This window comes from Danio rerio, chromosome 10 (assembly GCF_052040795.2).
Source record: "Danio rerio strain M-AB ecotype USA chromosome 10, GRCz13ab, whole genome shotgun sequence".
In the NCBI taxonomy this organism is placed as follows: Eukaryota; Metazoa; Chordata; class Actinopteri; order Cypriniformes; family Danionidae; genus Danio; species Danio rerio.
The window spans coordinates 14,986,333-15,003,749 of NC_141030.1; the positions used below are offsets into that span (position 1 = coordinate 14,986,333).

A 17,417-nucleotide genomic window follows, 5' to 3' on the forward strand; every position below is an offset into this window, starting at 1 on the left:
TTTTAAAAATCAGGGCAAAGTCAAAGATGATAACTAAATTTTTTAAAATCTTTACATGATCAGATAAACTGGCTATCGTTTAATTCAAGCGGTCAGACACAGCGCCTAATTTATACTTCTGCGTTGAGTGATCGGCGTAACCCACGGTGCATGCAATACACGTAGCCGTGCATTTATACTTCTGTGCGCTGTTTGTGTTGCTATGCAATGACACTTCAGATACGCTAGCTGGTAGTAGGTGTTTATGTTCCTCCTTTTCGAGTTTCTTCGCTGGTGTTTGGTTTTGTTCTGAATGCTACCTTATTGTACAAGTCGCTCATTTTGAGGCAGAAAACGGTGGACGTGCAACAACTTTAACTATAAAGTAAACAAAACAACACTTTATCTAGAACTCCTGCACAGGGCTCCACACTTGTAAACACTTGCTCCATCTAGCTCTCGTCAGTGATATCAAGCCGACCAATCACATGGCTTGCTTTACGCATCTTTGCGATGTGTACTGTAGTTACATTTTTTGAGAGGGATGTGTCAGCGCCACCGACGACCACGGCGAGCGCTATGCGACCACGTGTATACACGTGTGCTTAACGCAGAAGCCTTTAATGGTCCAAAGACAATCGCCTTCCATCCAAACCTTAATATCTGACAAGGCAATTTAGTCACATAACCCAGCACTATCATTTTGCTTGATGGGCACATAAATTTGAGTGTCATAAAAATAAGAAAGTACCCCACGTTTCCTAAAAAAATTAGTCCAAAGGAAGCATATGCATGCTCAATGTTTTTATTGAATTTATTTTAGTTCTTGTCCTTTAACTCAAAGCTCAGTGATTTCATTATTTTAAAATGAGCTTTTATAAAATATTGCATATACATACCAATACCTACTTAACCTAAAAAAAAAAATAGTCTCATCTACCTCGTATTAGAAATCCCAAACACCAATCAATATATATATATATACATATATATATATATATATATATATATATATATATATATATATATATATATATATATATATATATATATATATATATATATATATAGCCTTATACACTCCAAACAGTTGGCAATTAAACAGTTGAACAATAAATCGCTTGACTTCTCATTTCCAATGCAATCAGGGCATGAAACTTGTTTTCCATCAGATGTGGCCAATTCCTTTCCTGTGTCAAGGAAAGCGATAAAATACAAACCCAACATTCACACAACTTGGCAAAACGATTTCACCTCCAAGCCTGAATCTTGTGCAGTGTTCGTCTGAACACCCCAGTCATTGTGCCTGATGGTGTTAATAAGCCTTTGAGGAAGTAATAAATCCAAATCCTGTTCTATGACGGAGCAAAGCTTTGAGCAGCTGCCAGTTTAACTGCTTATTCAGCTTGAAAGTGGAAGCAAGCTTTAATGAAGGATGAGGGGGTCTTTACTGGGGTATTTGTACCTAACCAATATCCTCATTTAGATTTGACATTTCGAAAGTAGGTTAAAACTGTACAGAATAACTAAACTGTCAATATACCTTAACAAAATGCCTTTTTTTTAATAAAATATGTACATTTAATATAACGTTTGGTGCTGTTTAAAAGTACCAATCAAAGTAGCTTGATTTCACCTCATACATACCCATGATATTTGTTTTCCATTGTGTTCCTGTTGATCACGTGAAGCAAAACTCAACCCAAACATTCCAGTTATCCATCAGACTAATTACTTTTACAAAAGTCACCGATTAGAGATATAGTAGATCAAATTATTTCATCCAGTAGTGAAAGGAAATGTGTGTAGAGGTATCATATCACAATAATACCACTCACAGAATCACTCAGAAGGGCAAAATTAAATCAAAAATGTGTTTTGGTCGATTGTAATCCAACTTAAGCAATGTCAAATTTCATACTTAATTTGATGACGTAAATATTAGCTAAGAAAATTGAGTAAAATGTTTCCGAGAGCAGAGATCAGGGTTTCTGATGAGATCAGAGTTTGCTATATGAACATCAGACTGATTTAATATCACAGTTGATGGCAGTATTGTATTTAAGACCATCATCCAAGTGGTCATGGCTGATAACAAAAGCTTGTCGGCCATAAACAAGGGGGACAGAGGGAAAAAATAACATCCATGATAGCTTGTAGCGGTACATATGAAGGCTCAAAAAAAATCAAAGCAGCTTATTACAAATGTTTTGTAATGACAACAAATGATCTGGTAGTCATCCATAGCCATCCATATTTTCAAGTTCAGGAGAGAAGCAAAGGCGGCTGAACGAGTCTTTTCATTGTTTCACATACATTGCTCAGTGACATCGACACATCCAATTAGGGTTGGGTATCGAAACCTGGTGCCATTTTAGCACCTGTACCTTTGTAACCGATATATACCGGATCAAATCAGCATATCAGTTTCGATGCCTAATTTCGGTGCCACTGGTGCTGCGACAAGGATGTAAGAAGCATTAAAGGGTGCATCAAAGGGCACACATATGTACGCCTTGTCACACCATCTTTAAATCTTTATTTCTAAACAACTTTGAGGAATACGGACAAGCGATGTTAGGTGTTTGTTCTTAATGCTAAGGGGACGGATGGATGCACGCAATGCACGCAGTACAGAGCATTCGGTGAGCGAGAGAGACTCTCTTCAGATTAGCATGCATGATCGCGTTCATCAAATTTGCTTAAATTAAGCGTTCTAAAGCATATTTTTTACAAGCAAGAATTCTGACACAGCGACGTGAAGCAGATGCTTTACAAAACTTGCGTGTAAGGGGGAAACACATCTAACTCAATGACACATTTGAAGGCTCAAAGGCAGAGGAATGCACTGTCTTTGACATAATCTGGCACTTTCAATATACGTGCATGGACACAAATGCTCCGATTTTATTATGATTAAGACAATACTCTGATTTAGAGTTTAGATTACCATGTAAACAGTGATTTCTGATAACATTTAAAGGACCACAGACACCTGCGTTGCGAAATGTGGAGGTTTTTTTTCTTTCCATTTAACGTGCGGTATCAATTTCCATTAAAAGAGCACTCTTCCACTAGTCCCTGCATCAACAAGCTTGGCCCCCCTAAATTTGGACGCGCATTTTTGTGTCAAAATGCCACGAAGAAGCGAGATTAGCCATCTGCTATCCACCTGCATAGGCTGTGAATAACAGGTAATAAAGTTGTAAACAATATTTAGTTTGTAGCACAGAGTGATCATTTAAGAGCCGCGTGCAAAGTATGAACAGCACTTAGCAGTGAAAATTAAACCGAAAGCATGCACATCATTTAAATAATCATATCGCATTTTAGAGTTATGATTGTGACAAGCATTTGATATGTTTTTTTTCTTTTATAGCGAACACACAGCTGTGCATGAAAATAAATGTTTACAGTGTCAGTAACCACTCTAGCCTATACAATGTTGATTTTACCAGTGAATTAAATGGTCTAATAATGTTGTCAATGACAGATTGCAAGCATAGGCCTATATCTCAAACATAATTCAACATCAGAATTATAATAAGTAGAATAGAATTATTTGTAGAAGCCAGTAGACCTACACATAATATTATTATTGTTGTTTTACCATATGTTTGGGAAAAACAATAATGGTTGCCAACTCTTATTAAGCTTTATTTTACATCCACAGAATCGTAAGAAAATCGTGATATTTATTGGAAACAAAAGAATCGCAATTATCATTTTAGCCAGAATCGTGCAGCTCTAATCTATAGTAATAGAGATGGAGTCAGGTGTGTTGAGGGAAGTTGGAGCAAAAATAATCAGGATACTGGCCTTCGAGGACCGGGTTTGGGCATCCTTGCTCTAATCCCTTCCGAGGGACCCTCCGAAAGGATTAGGGCGTAGAGTCTTAGAAATAAAGGTACGCAAGCTGTCACAGGAATGACACCTTTTTCAAAGGTACAAATTTGTACCTAAAAGGTCCGTATTAATACCCCAAGGGTACTACACTCTCAGAAATAAAGGTACATGAGTTATCACTGGGGTGGTAACTTTTTTTAAAAGATACATATTTGTACCTAAAAGGTCCATATTAATACCCTAAGGGTATATATTAGTACCTAAAAAGTACAGAAGTGTTTCTCTTAAAATTTGTAGGTACTAATATATACTTTTGAGTTACCAGACCCTTTAAGTACAAATGTGTACCATTTGAAAAGGTACCACTTCAGTGACAGCACGCGTACATTTATTTCTTAGTGCTCAAAACTGGTCCCTTCAAAAGACACTTCGGAATGAAGGATTTTGAAGGGTACAAATGATAGACAGTTGATCCTTTGTGAAATAGTTTGGTGTCACAAAATGGCAACTGAATGCTCGAAGTTTGACATTTCCTGTACATATATTGCATTTTTCTGTAAGCAAGTACTGTAATATTTGTAAATAAAGTTATAAGTAAAATGAAGAGTTATAAATGAAGTTATTCTAAAACAAAGGAAAATTGAACATACAAATGTAAGTAAGTAGGTAGGGTGCAGCCTTCACAATCTACTCTTCGTTTCAAGCGTGTTTTCTAAGTGGCAAACGCACACCTCCTTGATCGTCTCGTTAAGATGACTCAGAAGTGTGTTGGCTCCTACCCCCTTAATTCTTCTGAAGCTGTCACTCTGTATGTTAAACCTTTCGATGGGATTAGGGCATAGGTATGTGTCCTTCTGAATGGAACGCAGGGATGGTGTGAGTATTCAGGTCACTGCTGAACAATCGGACAGTAAAAGTGTGCACATGAATGGAGAGCTTTGGAATTACATCACATGTGATCTTGCTGTACAGTTGGAAATCGCAAAGTGTATGCCAAGACTAAGCCAGGCTTTATGACAATGAAGCACTATGCTATGTATAAGAAATTAAAAATACTTACTCCTAGAGCCATTTATGTCAAAGTCGATATTTAGCCACACCATATTGATGTTTCGTAACATCTAATTTTAACAAAGTGGGTCGTTAGCCCAACGCTCAACCCCCACCTGGAAGACCAGTACGTAATCTATGGACAATTTTGCTTGCCCAATTCTCCTATAACAAGTGAATTTGTACTGTGAGGAAAACCGGAGCACCCAGAAGAAACCCACGCAAACACAGGGAGAAAATGTAAACTCCACACAGAAATGCCAACTGGCCTAGCCTGGGCTCGACCTTTTTGCTGTGAGGAGACAGCCTTACCCTCTGTGCCACCATGCCACCCAAATTAAAATTAGCAGTGTATTTTTATTTTTTACCAATGAATCGTAGGTTAAAATTTAGTGACAACATTATGTAATTTTACAAACATATTAGAAGGACTGATGCTCTCGAATTAATGAGGTCAAAGCTAGCTTCTTGCATGTGACAAAGTTTGATTCTTTTAGAATGTTTCCCTTTAAAAGCAAACCAAACCAACATGAAACTGCATTGTTGTATAAGCTTTAATCCCTGTTTTGGAACAAAGCAAACAATATGCATGTGTAAAAATTGCCCAAGACATATTTTCAATATGTGTAGCCACATTTCTGGAATGTGTTTTTTTAACCTTTAAAACAAGCTCATGCACACTAACCTTTCAAATTAGCTTTCAAAGCTGTTCATATAAAAGAAACTCTAAACAACTTCAGTTCACACAGTGAAGATGGAAATCATCTTTATTTCAAGTATGTTTTTTTTATCTGTATATTCATTATTCTCAAGGCAACAGTGAATGTGAAGGCGCATCAGGTTTTTGATTGAAATAAACAGGAAGTTTGGGTGCAATGATCCATATGTCCTTGGCATGCAAATGTATCGTGATCGCTTACTTTCAACTCAGTCTTCATGATTCCCCCCTGTTCATTTCTCTGATGAGAGCAAAACATGTGGCAAAGTTGTGCTGGAAACAGCTCAGAGTTTATCTATCTGCTGAGAGTCTCCGCATAACTTTCTAGTGATGTAAACCATTCAAGAGCAGCTGCGTTTGTCTACAAGATGAGCAGTGGTCGTGTAAATGTGTTTCTGTCATGCACAATAACCACAAAATTGCCAAAGCATTGTGTTTGGTAGGAAAAGGAGAAATTTGGTGACCAGAAAAGGTTCTGTGAGGAATAATTAAGCACTAAAATACCTGCCTTAATTTCTGTTAGTAATGGAAAATCCAGATATCCACTGCCATATACTATGAGGTGATGGCTTTGTTTCAAAACGGAAACTTTTTAATGTGTTTTGGACATTCCTTTACAGGACAAGAGCGTTTTGGGAGTCTTAAAACACAAACATTGATGGTTTTAAAATGCTAATGCATTATAATCATCATTTAAGTGTCGACTGTCCAAAACCCAATGAAAATAGCCAAAATGGAGACATATTGTAAATGTGTATTAAGTGTTTATTCATGAATAAGTATTTGAAAACACAGTAATAATACCAGCTACTGGCCTGGCATGGCTTAATTCAATTAGATTTAAGTTTATTTTTTTAATTCATCTTTATTTTTTTTAGCACTTTTACAATGTAGATTGTGTCAAAGCAACTTAACATAGAAGTTGTAGTAAACTCAAACTATCAGTCCAGTATATAGAGTTTACGTTTAGTTTAGTTTAGTTCAGTTTAGTGTGGCTTAATTTTCACAGCTGAAAGTCTAAAAACTGAAGAGCAAATCCATCGAAGTGCAACTCCACAAGTCCCAAACCAAGCAAGCCAGTGGCAAGGAATAAACTTCACCTATTGACGAAATAGAATGTTTTTTTTTTGTTTGTTTGTTTGTTTGTTTTGTACAGCGCTTTTCACAATAATTATAGTTTCAAAGCAGCTTTACAAAAGGTGCACATTATTGCATTACAATCAAATTCAGAAAAATTAGGGTTATTATCAGAACTTTAGTAGTTACTAAAAATTTAACTAATTTACTAGTAACTAGTAGCTTTTAACAGTTAAAGATATTTCATGTATACATAGTTAACCTGCAATTATATAGTATCTAGGTGATGACTATGTGTATATGTTTAATGAAGTATATTTGTGTATTAAGTGAATGGGCATCTTTTGGAAAATGTAACAGCAAGCCATTGCCATGTAAACTAACCCATAACAAACAAGAAAAAAAAAAAAAAAACCTAAAGACATAAGGGTTTTAGATGGTAACCTAGAACTACAGAGCCAGTACAACACCGCTGTGCTAATTGTAATCCTGTTTACAAAGTACACCAAACTCCATACACTGTAAAAATACTTGGTTCCACACAATTCCTTCATGTTGTCCCGATGTTGATTAACCTAACCTAATGTGTTTTTGTTTGTTTGTTTGTTGTTATATTTTACAGTATTACAGTAGAAGAAATAAGTATTGAACTTTTTCTGGAATTATTTCTATAATGTGTGATTATATCTTTCAAATCTGTTCTTTATTTTGTATTTTCCATTGGATTTGAGTCAGGTGATTGGCTGGGCCATTCTACAGCTTGATTTTCTTTCTCTGAAAGCATTTGAGATTTTCCTTGTCTGTGTTGTAAATCATTGTCTTGCTGACATGTCCACCCTGGTTTTATCTTCATCATCCTAATAATGAAGATGTTGGACTGAAGCAGCTAATATTAATCTACAATGACGAAGGGCAGAGGCTTGCTAAATACCTACTGACATTTCAGCTGCTGTCTGGCATTTCACTGCCTTTCTACACCTCCTTGCCTTCATGTGTTCTATACTTTTTTTTCCCTGTGTTATTTAATTTCATTACACATACATTGATTAATTTGTGAACTAATATATTTTCTTTTCTTTGCATATATGGATTTCTTTGGTTGGTATCAACAACTGGTAAAAATTTCAAGTCAATGGCACCTTTAGAAATATTTTTTCTGAGAAAAATGGTGACGTGTTCAATACTTTTTTCCCCCACTGTATATTTTAAAATAAAAATTGCATTGAACATAAAATAATTAAGTTGTCCCTCAAAAAAATCAAGAATTGTGTTGTTTCAACTTGTTTTAAATAATTTGATTAAAAAAGCAGCAAAATATTTTTTTTGAGTATAAAAATGGCATCATATACTGAGTTACACTGATTTTCTCTTTCTTTTTAGGTGCTTTCATCGTGTGCTGGACGCCCGGTTTGGTGATTCTTCTGCTGGACGTGGTCTGCGCCAACTGCAACGTCCTGACCTACGAAAAATTCTTTCTTCTTTTAGCGGAATTCAACTCCGCCATGAACCCAATCATTTACTCGTACCGGGACAAGGAGATGAGCATCACATTCAAACAGATCCTGTGCTGTCAGCGACAGGAGAACGTGAACGGTACTGCCGAGGGGTCCGACCGGTCTGCATCCTCCATCAACCACACGGTTCTGAGCAGCGCTCACCATAATGACCATTCAGTGGTCTGAGGTTCAACAGGGGCCAGATCGACTCACTATACGCAAGAAGAGACTGTGAAAAAGGCATTTTCATCAGCAAAAGACTTGTGGTTATGAAGTTTGATTCGCTTTGTCAGTCTTTGACACTATATTGAACTATTTAAAGGCTAATCCAGGTGGATTTAAGAAGCCAGTTATAATTGTTCCCGTATTATGGAAAACATTGGTGTTTTCAGCAAGTTCTCACTCTCACGTAATAAACCAGCAGGCGGGTTGATGTCAAAAACAGGTCAAAAACACTAGTCGATTTGATGTCAAAATACAGATGTTTATTAGACATCCACACACTGCCCTTTTGACTACCAAAATAAACAAACTAAAATAAATAAAACAAATTACAAATTTGCACTGGATTTTTGTATCCCGATAATGAATGCAAACTACTTTGATGTCAAAATGACATCAAATTGACATTTAATATTGATGTCAAAAAGTGATTACAGGACTGTAAATAGGTAATTGCGTCAATTTGAGATTGGTGTCAGTAGATGTCAATTTGATGTTGTATTGACATCAAATTGATTAGTATTTTTATGTGTTACTTTGCCTGGGTAATACAACCACCTAGTAAAATGTTCAGTTTTCACAGCCACAATAATAATAAACCTTATAAATAATAAACTTTAAATAAACTTTATTTCATTAATTCGCATCAAAACAGTATTTTTGCAGGCTTTAAGTTATGTTGTAACATACAACAAGCTAAGAGTGTTACATATGTGAAATATGTCACAATTCCAAGTGTTCATTTTTGTTGAGAAGTGGTTAGGTTGGAATAAGGTGCTTATAAATATCTAAAGAAAATGCAAATGCATATAACATATAATTTCTACTAAATATATCTGGATCTGACAAAACTGAAAATATTGGAGTACTGTTAAAAAGTGATACCAAACGTGTTAAAAAGTGGCTCAAACGGACCATATGAAAAATTGGGAGTAAGAATGAGTTGATATTTTAGCTAGTTGTAATTTTTGGACTGATCGTTGTAAGAGTTTTTTATATTGTACAGCAGGTGAATAAGTGAAGGATATGGTGAAGTTTCCAGTGAATCTGCAATGGAAAGAAAAAAGTGTGTAAGGGACCACTGGGAAATATTTTTGGTGATTTATGCAAAGTACTTGATTTTTTTTTATAAATATTATTATTTTATTTTATTTTTATTTTTTTGCACTGCAGGTTCATCCCTACAATCCCAAATATAAAACCCTCAAAACATGTCTCTCGGCCAAATATATGATTTAGGAGTCCAAAGGGCTTAGAATGTAGTAAAATGCTTGAATTCAAATTTCACACAGCAAGTATCCTAAAATAGATATGTGAAGCTGGGTAAACGTATACACCAGTGACTTGAAACAGTAAATTTTTCAATTCAACGTTTTTGTGACACGCACAAAAAGAATTTCTATCATTCCCAATATAGCTGTGCCTTAACATGTTTGTCAAAGTAAATTTCTAACAACTTAATGAAATATTTTGTTTAAACATATTCTGTACATTCTTATGAACTTAGATTAATAGTACAGAAATCTGACTGATTTATTGAAGTTATTCAACATACCTTGAGTCAAAATGAAATGTTGCCATGTTGATTTTTTTTTTTCGAATTTCTTACGGCTCAACATAAATTATAGAAGCGTCTTTACTTCATATACCTATGTATGTTTGTATGTAATATATGTATATATTCATCTTTTAGTCAAAAAGGGATTGTTTATTGTTTAAAGTTATACCATTTGAACTATGGTATAGCTATTGTTTTTGTGTGTTTAAAATTTTATGGTGGCTGAAAAAGCTTAACGTGCAACAAAGAAAAACACTTCCAATTACAAAACCGCTAGCAAATTACAAAAAGATCTTTATCCGTTTGACAGCACACATGCTGCAAATAGTGACAATGCAAAAACATTTTTAAAAAACGCACTGCATTTTTTTCACAGTGCAAACAAATAAATAAAATATAAAATGTGCTGCATTTTCTAACAACAAAAGCAATTTACAAAAACACCTGCAATTTTTCACAACACTTTCAAATAGCTCAGAAAAACAATGGAAATCTTTCAAAGGTGACCCTAAAACGTTACAGGTCTAGCTATTTAGACATGATTATTTAAGCTAATAAAGACAAAGGAATCAGTATATTAAAATAAACAAACAAACAAAAAAAAAAACTCACCTTTTAAGATCACGTGCAAGTTTACTAAGCAAGTTTACTAAGCAATAGTCACAGCGGCATCTGCAATGTTTTTGTTCTTTTTGCAAGTGTGAGAAAATGTAGAACAATTTATTAATTTGTTTGCATTGTGGGACAATGTTCATGTTGTGAGGATTTGCAGCCCTTATGCTGTCAAATGGATGAAGCAAATTGCAGCATGTTTATCTCTTTCGGCCACTGTACAACTTTTTTTGAAACCTTATTCAGTCACTCATCATTTTTGAATAAACACATAAGGACCAATGTTTTAGTAAATGAAGTGCTACATAAATCTGATGCCATGCTTCCACAATTGGATATAAACAAAAGAGGAGAAAAGGGTAATTGCAACTTATTTTTCTATCTAATACATTTGGAATTTTAAGATTCTAAAAAAGAGAATTTGGAGATGCAAACAATCAATTTTAGACTATATTTCTTTACATTTCTGAGTTAAAATAACTTACATTTTTAAATAACTATAGATATGATAGGATTGCACAACATTCAGTTACCTGAAATAAATACATGAAAATATGTGGACGTTTAAACTGCATTTTTGATAATTAGACCATTAGACATTATATATGTAAAGTTATTGAAGATTTCAGATGCAAATACCTCTAGGTGCCATCTAAAATTTCCATTGAAAATTTTTCTCAGCCTCCTTTGTTTATGCTGAGATATTTTACTTTAAAGACCAGGAAAATGACTTATTATTTGCCATTAAAGTGATATTACTGAACATACACACAGGAGCCTGATAAAAATGCAAATTTTAGAGGAAAGTTTCAGACGGCATTTAGAGGTTTTTGCATCTAAACTCATCAATTATATATTAGACTTTACATCCCTGTGACTTGTGTCCAAAAACATGTTGGTGCCACTGTAATGCTAACATCTGTGAAATGAACAGTTTTATATGGTGTATTGTTCAAAAGAGGAAAGGCTTCTCAGGAAATAACCTCCGCTTAAAAAAAAAAAAGAATAATAAATAAAAATGATGTAAAATAAGTATTATGACAAAAGGATTTCCCTTTTGGACCCTAAAGAAATGTTGAGCCTAATGACAGTATTGCCTTGTGTGTTATGGGGTTGAACCTTCTATGCTAATAAGGCTGAAATTGGAAGAATTGCACTCTTTTGGAGGATTTTTGGCTGAGATGCTATTTAAATTTAAAAAAAGAGAAAAAAAAACATATCAGTATTACCAGTTTTCATACCAAATGTACTAACATTCTCATAAGTTTTACATATGATGTTTGAGTTTCTTGAGTGTTTTTCATGTTATTTGTCTTAGCAGGAAAGCCTATAAATCCTTTAAAAAATCAAATAATAATAAAAAAAAGTGTTAATCAAGCAGCAAATGTTCCAGGATTATTGCAAGACTTACTCTGTTGCGAAAGCACATTCGAAGCAGTTCAGTGCTCCAAATATGGTCCATCCAGAAAAGACAGCTGTGCTTCATGGGTCATGGGCCATAGGTTCACTCCAGGCTGAGAAACGACAGTGTGTTTCCTGTTCATTTCAGCAAATGTGACCATATTCAGCTTCCCTTAATGAATCATGTATGGTAACACTTAACAGTGTCGTTTAATTAGTGAAAATCTTAAAATAAATCTGTATATGGATCAAATCTTCTTGGCTTGTGTCATTCATATAGACAAAAGTGTATTTAATTTCCGATGACATTTTTTGTATCTTTTATGTTGAATTATTTCTTTAAATTTATTACTTCAATAAATTTGAATACTAAACTTTTTATAATATTTTATCAATAAACTGTAAAATTGTCTACACTGAATATGCTTACAAATGGTTGATTCCTGATAATGAAGTAATGATTTAATGTAATGATTCTATTTAATAGACTAGACATAATAAATATTAGAATATTTGAGGGAAATTGCAGGTTTATACACTGTAAAGAAGGGTTCCAATTCATTATTGTTGTTCCAAGTTAATGTAACAAATTTAAGTGGCACAGTAGGTAGTGCTGTCGCCTCACAGCAAGAAGGTCGCTGGTTCCTTCAGGTGCTCCGGTTTCCCCCACAGTCAAAAGACATGCAGTACAGGTGGATTGTGTAGGCTAAATTGTCGGTAGTGTATGAGTGTAAATAAGTGTGTATGGATGTTTCCCGGAGATGGGTTGCGGCTGTAAGGGCATCCGCTGCATAAAAACATGCTGGATAAATTGGTGGTTCATTCCGCTTTGGCAACCCCAGATTAATAAAGGGATTAAGCCAAAAAGAATATGAACATAAACACATTGTGTATTAAACATAAAACAATTAAGTTGTCTCTAAATATCTCAAGAACTATGTTTTTTTTCTACTCATTTTCATCATTCTGTTCATAAGTAGTTTCAACAAGTAGCATGTTTTGAGTGTGATTACTAGTGATGAATACAATCCAGGCTCATTCTGAAAACGTAGCCCTACAGTATATACATTTCTGGAGTGCGCCAAATACATCCCAGGAGGTACTTTTTTTTTTTTTTTTTTTTCGCTGTTTTTGTTTTAGCTTATCCACCAGAGGCCACTGTGTTCGCTTTCTGAGATCTCAATCTTTTTCTCACAAGTGCAATTCACTGCTCTTCTCACGTAAATCTACCAGAGGCCACTGTCAACTGACTGAATGACTGACCGATTGACTGACCCACCCCTCTCCTTCCCAAAACCCAACCAATAGAGTTTTCAAAAGCACTGACTGACCCAAACACCTACTTCCCTAAACCCAACCGACCGTGCTTTCAAAAGCAGTCCATAAAAAAAATGCTCTCGCAGCAGCCTGATTTTTATCATTTTCAGATTTTACCACATTCTCACCGTTATTTACTTGTTTTTTTTTATTTATTTTTTATTTTTTGCCTTTTGTTTTGATGTATGTGAAGAGCCACTGTACAAAATGGTAACAGTGGAAAAGCAATCCACATAGGGGTAAGCGGTCAGTTGGAAAGCACACAAACGTAACTCGTTACATTGCCCCATAGCATTCGGTTAAAAAAACGAAAGGCAGCCATATACACTTTTGGCTACATAATTTGCAGTCTCATTTTTGTGACACGTCCCAAATACATTTCCAATGATGTATGAATGTAATTCTTAAACATTATATAGCATCAATTAACACGTTGACATATGCTTAGTTTACATAACAGATTTAGCACTGCTAAATAAATATGTTTTTCACTGTTTGGTCATATTATCAAATCCATGAAAAAATAATGTCCTAATGTAAAAAAAAAAAAAAACATTAACTAATAGGCTGTTATTGTAAATGATACAAGTTTAATATAATTAAACAGATTATGTAATGCTGAATAAAAGTCATTTTTTAAAATTGGTTCATGATATACTAATGTACTATATGTTTAGTTAACATTAACTAAGATTATGTTAGGCTTAACAGATGTGTAGTTCACTGTTAATTCAAGTTAACTAATGCATTAATGATTACAACCTTATTAAAAAGTGTCAACACAAATAAATAAATTCATTCAATGGAAGTCTATGGTTAGGTTTGCCCCTTTTTTCCAAATATCTTAATTTTTTTAACAGTAGAAAACTCAAGGTTTTGAACAAGTGAAGGGTGACACAATGTATGTTTTTCCCTTGGAGGTATTCCATTTTTAAGCAAAGTCATCAAATCACTTTTTACACTTTACACACTATAAAACCCAAAAGGTTGAAGCAACGAAAATCATTTGAGGAAACAACTGCAAAAAATATTTTTAAGTTTAAAAACTAATCCAAATAAGTACTGTGAACCTACTTTATTTAAGTTATTTAATGAGATATTTAATGAACGTATTACCTTTAACACTGAGTTCAAAACTCTTTTCAAATGAGTAGAATTAACTTTCAGTCAATTTTGAGTTAAGAACGCAATTTAAGCACAGTAAAACCTAATATATGAAGAGAACTCAAACCAATGGAGTACTGTAAAACCCAATTATTTAAAGCAACTCAAACTGTTTGAGGAAACTGATTGTAAAAAACCATTTGAGTTAAAAAAAATCAATTTGAGTTCTGTATACTTACTCTTTTTAAGTTATTTAATGAGGTATTTAATGAACTCATTACCTTCAACACTGAGTTCAAAACTCTTTTCAAATTAGTAGACTTAACTTTCAGTCTATTTTTGAGTTAACTACACTCATTCCATTCGATAAAGTTGACTGTTGGGTTTTACAGTGCAGTAGACTGAACATTTTATTTTGACAGTGCAGAAAAGTCACCACATGCACATATTTTCCATGCGCGTGTACTGAATTTATATTGTTCACTACTTTGCATTTAAATGAAGAACTTGCTTGAGCATACAGCTGACATTTTATTGTTGATTTTGGTCTTTTGCAAAGGAAAAATGTGTCAATTATCCCCATAATGTCAGGGTTCATAGTTGAGAGATATTTTCCACAATTACAACAAAATGGAGCTTTCCACGTTTCCTGCAAACTGGTAGGAAATCCTTGAGTTCAGAGCAGGCTGGTGAGAGATTGGGATATTACTTCGTCAATGCTGATGTCACTAATCTACAAGAACTAATAAAAAAAATAAAAAAACTGCTTCACAAGCCTCATTTTTTGGAAAATGTTAGGAAGGTGTCTTATATCTGTAAGACAATCAGAAATATGCCTGGTATGTGAAATATACGGCCGGAGAGATTCCACGGGACAATCAGACTACAGTTTGTGCTTTTAGTTTGCCAAGTCTATAAACCAGAGCAGCTGGGGTCGAAATTCCTCTCTATTTGCGTTAATCTTTAGTCATGTGTGATACTAGACATGCAGTGTTTCAAACAGCTATGAAGAAACTGTGAAGAAAAACAGCGTTCCTGAACAGCAGATGCAGTGCAGGAGATTTGAAGTATGTCAGAAGTGAAGAATATTGGGATCCAAAAGACTTAAAATTAGTTTAAAAATAAATGAATAGATAAATAATTGATTGTAGCAGATTTTGTGTTGATGTCAATTTAAGCTGTGCATTTTTATTGAATTATAATATATATATATATATATATATATATATATATATATATATATATATATATATATATTTATTTATTTATTTATTTATTTTTTTGTGGCAGTAGTATCATATCAGACACAAAACATCATACAACATTAATAGTAGGTTAGATTTAGGTGGATAATGTAAGAATGATATTTTGACGTCCAATAACACTGTTAAATGACGTTGATATTTGGTTGATTTTAGGTTATCTTGGAAAGTGACCAAAATCCAACGTTAAGCCAACGTCTTAAACCAGCATCATATTGTGGTAAAATACTGATTTGTCAGGTATTGCAACCAAAATCCAACCTCTGATGAACGTCAAATTGGTAACATCCACATAATGTCAAGCTGTAACATCAATAGACATTTATATTTTGTTGTTGAAAGTAACCAAAATGAAAACTCAAAGGAAGCCAACGGGTTCGGGATTATTTTCTAGTATTTTAGATGGGGTCGGGCCGAGCTTAGGTTTGTGCTCAGGTTGAAACATTTTGGTTAGCGTGAGAATTTAATCAAATCGTTTGTTACAACATCAAAACCCATCCCTGCAAAGGTGAAACATTTGATGACGAAGATGTCAAAAATAACAAATTATGCAGAATGGAAAAATGACGAAGTCACTCGCTATATTGAAACCGTTTGACTATTGTTTGACTAATAGGTGTATATTTGACCTTCCCTCAATTGGGGACATTTTGTTATTAATATATTACATATTAATAATGTAGTCTTGGCGACCCCAGATTAATAAATTTACTAAGCTAGCTAGTGCTGTCGCCTCACAGCAAGAAGGTCGCTGGTTCGAGCCTCGGCTAGGTCAGTTGGCATTTATATGTGGAGTTTGCATGTTCTCCCTGCATTCGCATGGGATTCCTCCGAGTGCTCCGGTTTTCCCCACAGTCCAAAGACATGCAGTGCAGGTGAATTGGGTAGGCTAAATTGTCCGTAGTGCATGAGTGTGAGTGTGTGTGGATGTTTTCCAGAGATGGGTTGCGGCTGGAAGGACTTCCGCTGCATAAAAACATGCTGGGTAAGTTGGTGGTTCATTCCGCTGTGTCGACCCCAGATCAGTAAAGGGACTAAGAAAATTAAAAGAAAATGAAAGAATGAATGAACTAATTAAATAAAAATATATAAAACAGGCAAACCACTTTAACCACAAATTAACCATAGGGTTGCTACATTAAGCATGGTTTAACCATGCTATTTATAGTATTAATCAGGGCTTCTCAAAATCCATCTCTGGTCCAGATTTGGAGCACAGGGGTATTCAATCCAGACCAGATTCCATTATATTGCAAGACCACACTTAAACGATTCAAATCGTGAATTTCCTTCATTGATATGCATAAACCCTATAAATCAACTGTTTAATTAGTTTTATTTTTTATGTATTTATTATTATTATTTTTTTACAAAAATACAAGGCAACATATTCAGTTTTCCTGCTTGACTGTTGTCATGAAATCCAGTGATCATACTAAGGTTCACGTGATTGAGCGGGCTAATCGTGCACGTTCACCTGCATTAACACTCCGCAGCAAAGCAAACATATCATCGGCCTCACAAAAAAGAAAACTTGATGAAGAGAATAGACTAATTAAAGTTGAATGAAATAAAGAGTAGAAATTTGAAACTCCACGAAACGAAACACAGACATTTTAAGCAGCAGTATCCACAAAATACAGATATAAGGGATACAAAACTACACCACCTCAAGTTTTCATTACACACCTTTTGTATTTTTCACAGTTTTTTTTTTTGTTTTTTTGGAGAGAAGTCTGGATGCAAACTTAGTGCAGTAGCAGTCTGAGCTGCAT

General features: G+C 34.5%; 1 protein-coding gene across 2 annotated transcripts in view; it reads left to right on the forward strand.

The window, feature by feature from the left end:
- The window catches only part of lpar1 (lysophosphatidic acid receptor 1), a 129,366-nt gene extending 120,642 nt beyond the window's left edge, over nucleotides 1–8,724 (forward strand). The window contains exon 4 of one of the 2 annotated variants that reach the window (XM_087268986.1): nucleotides 8,051–8,724. In XM_087268986.1, the coding sequence (XP_087125112.1) occupies nucleotides 8,051–8,352 (302 nt within the window). In that variant the 3' untranslated portion in view covers nucleotides 8,353–8,724. 2 annotated transcript variants of the gene reach the window in all.
- Nucleotides 8,725–17,417: the final 8,693 nt, after the last annotated feature.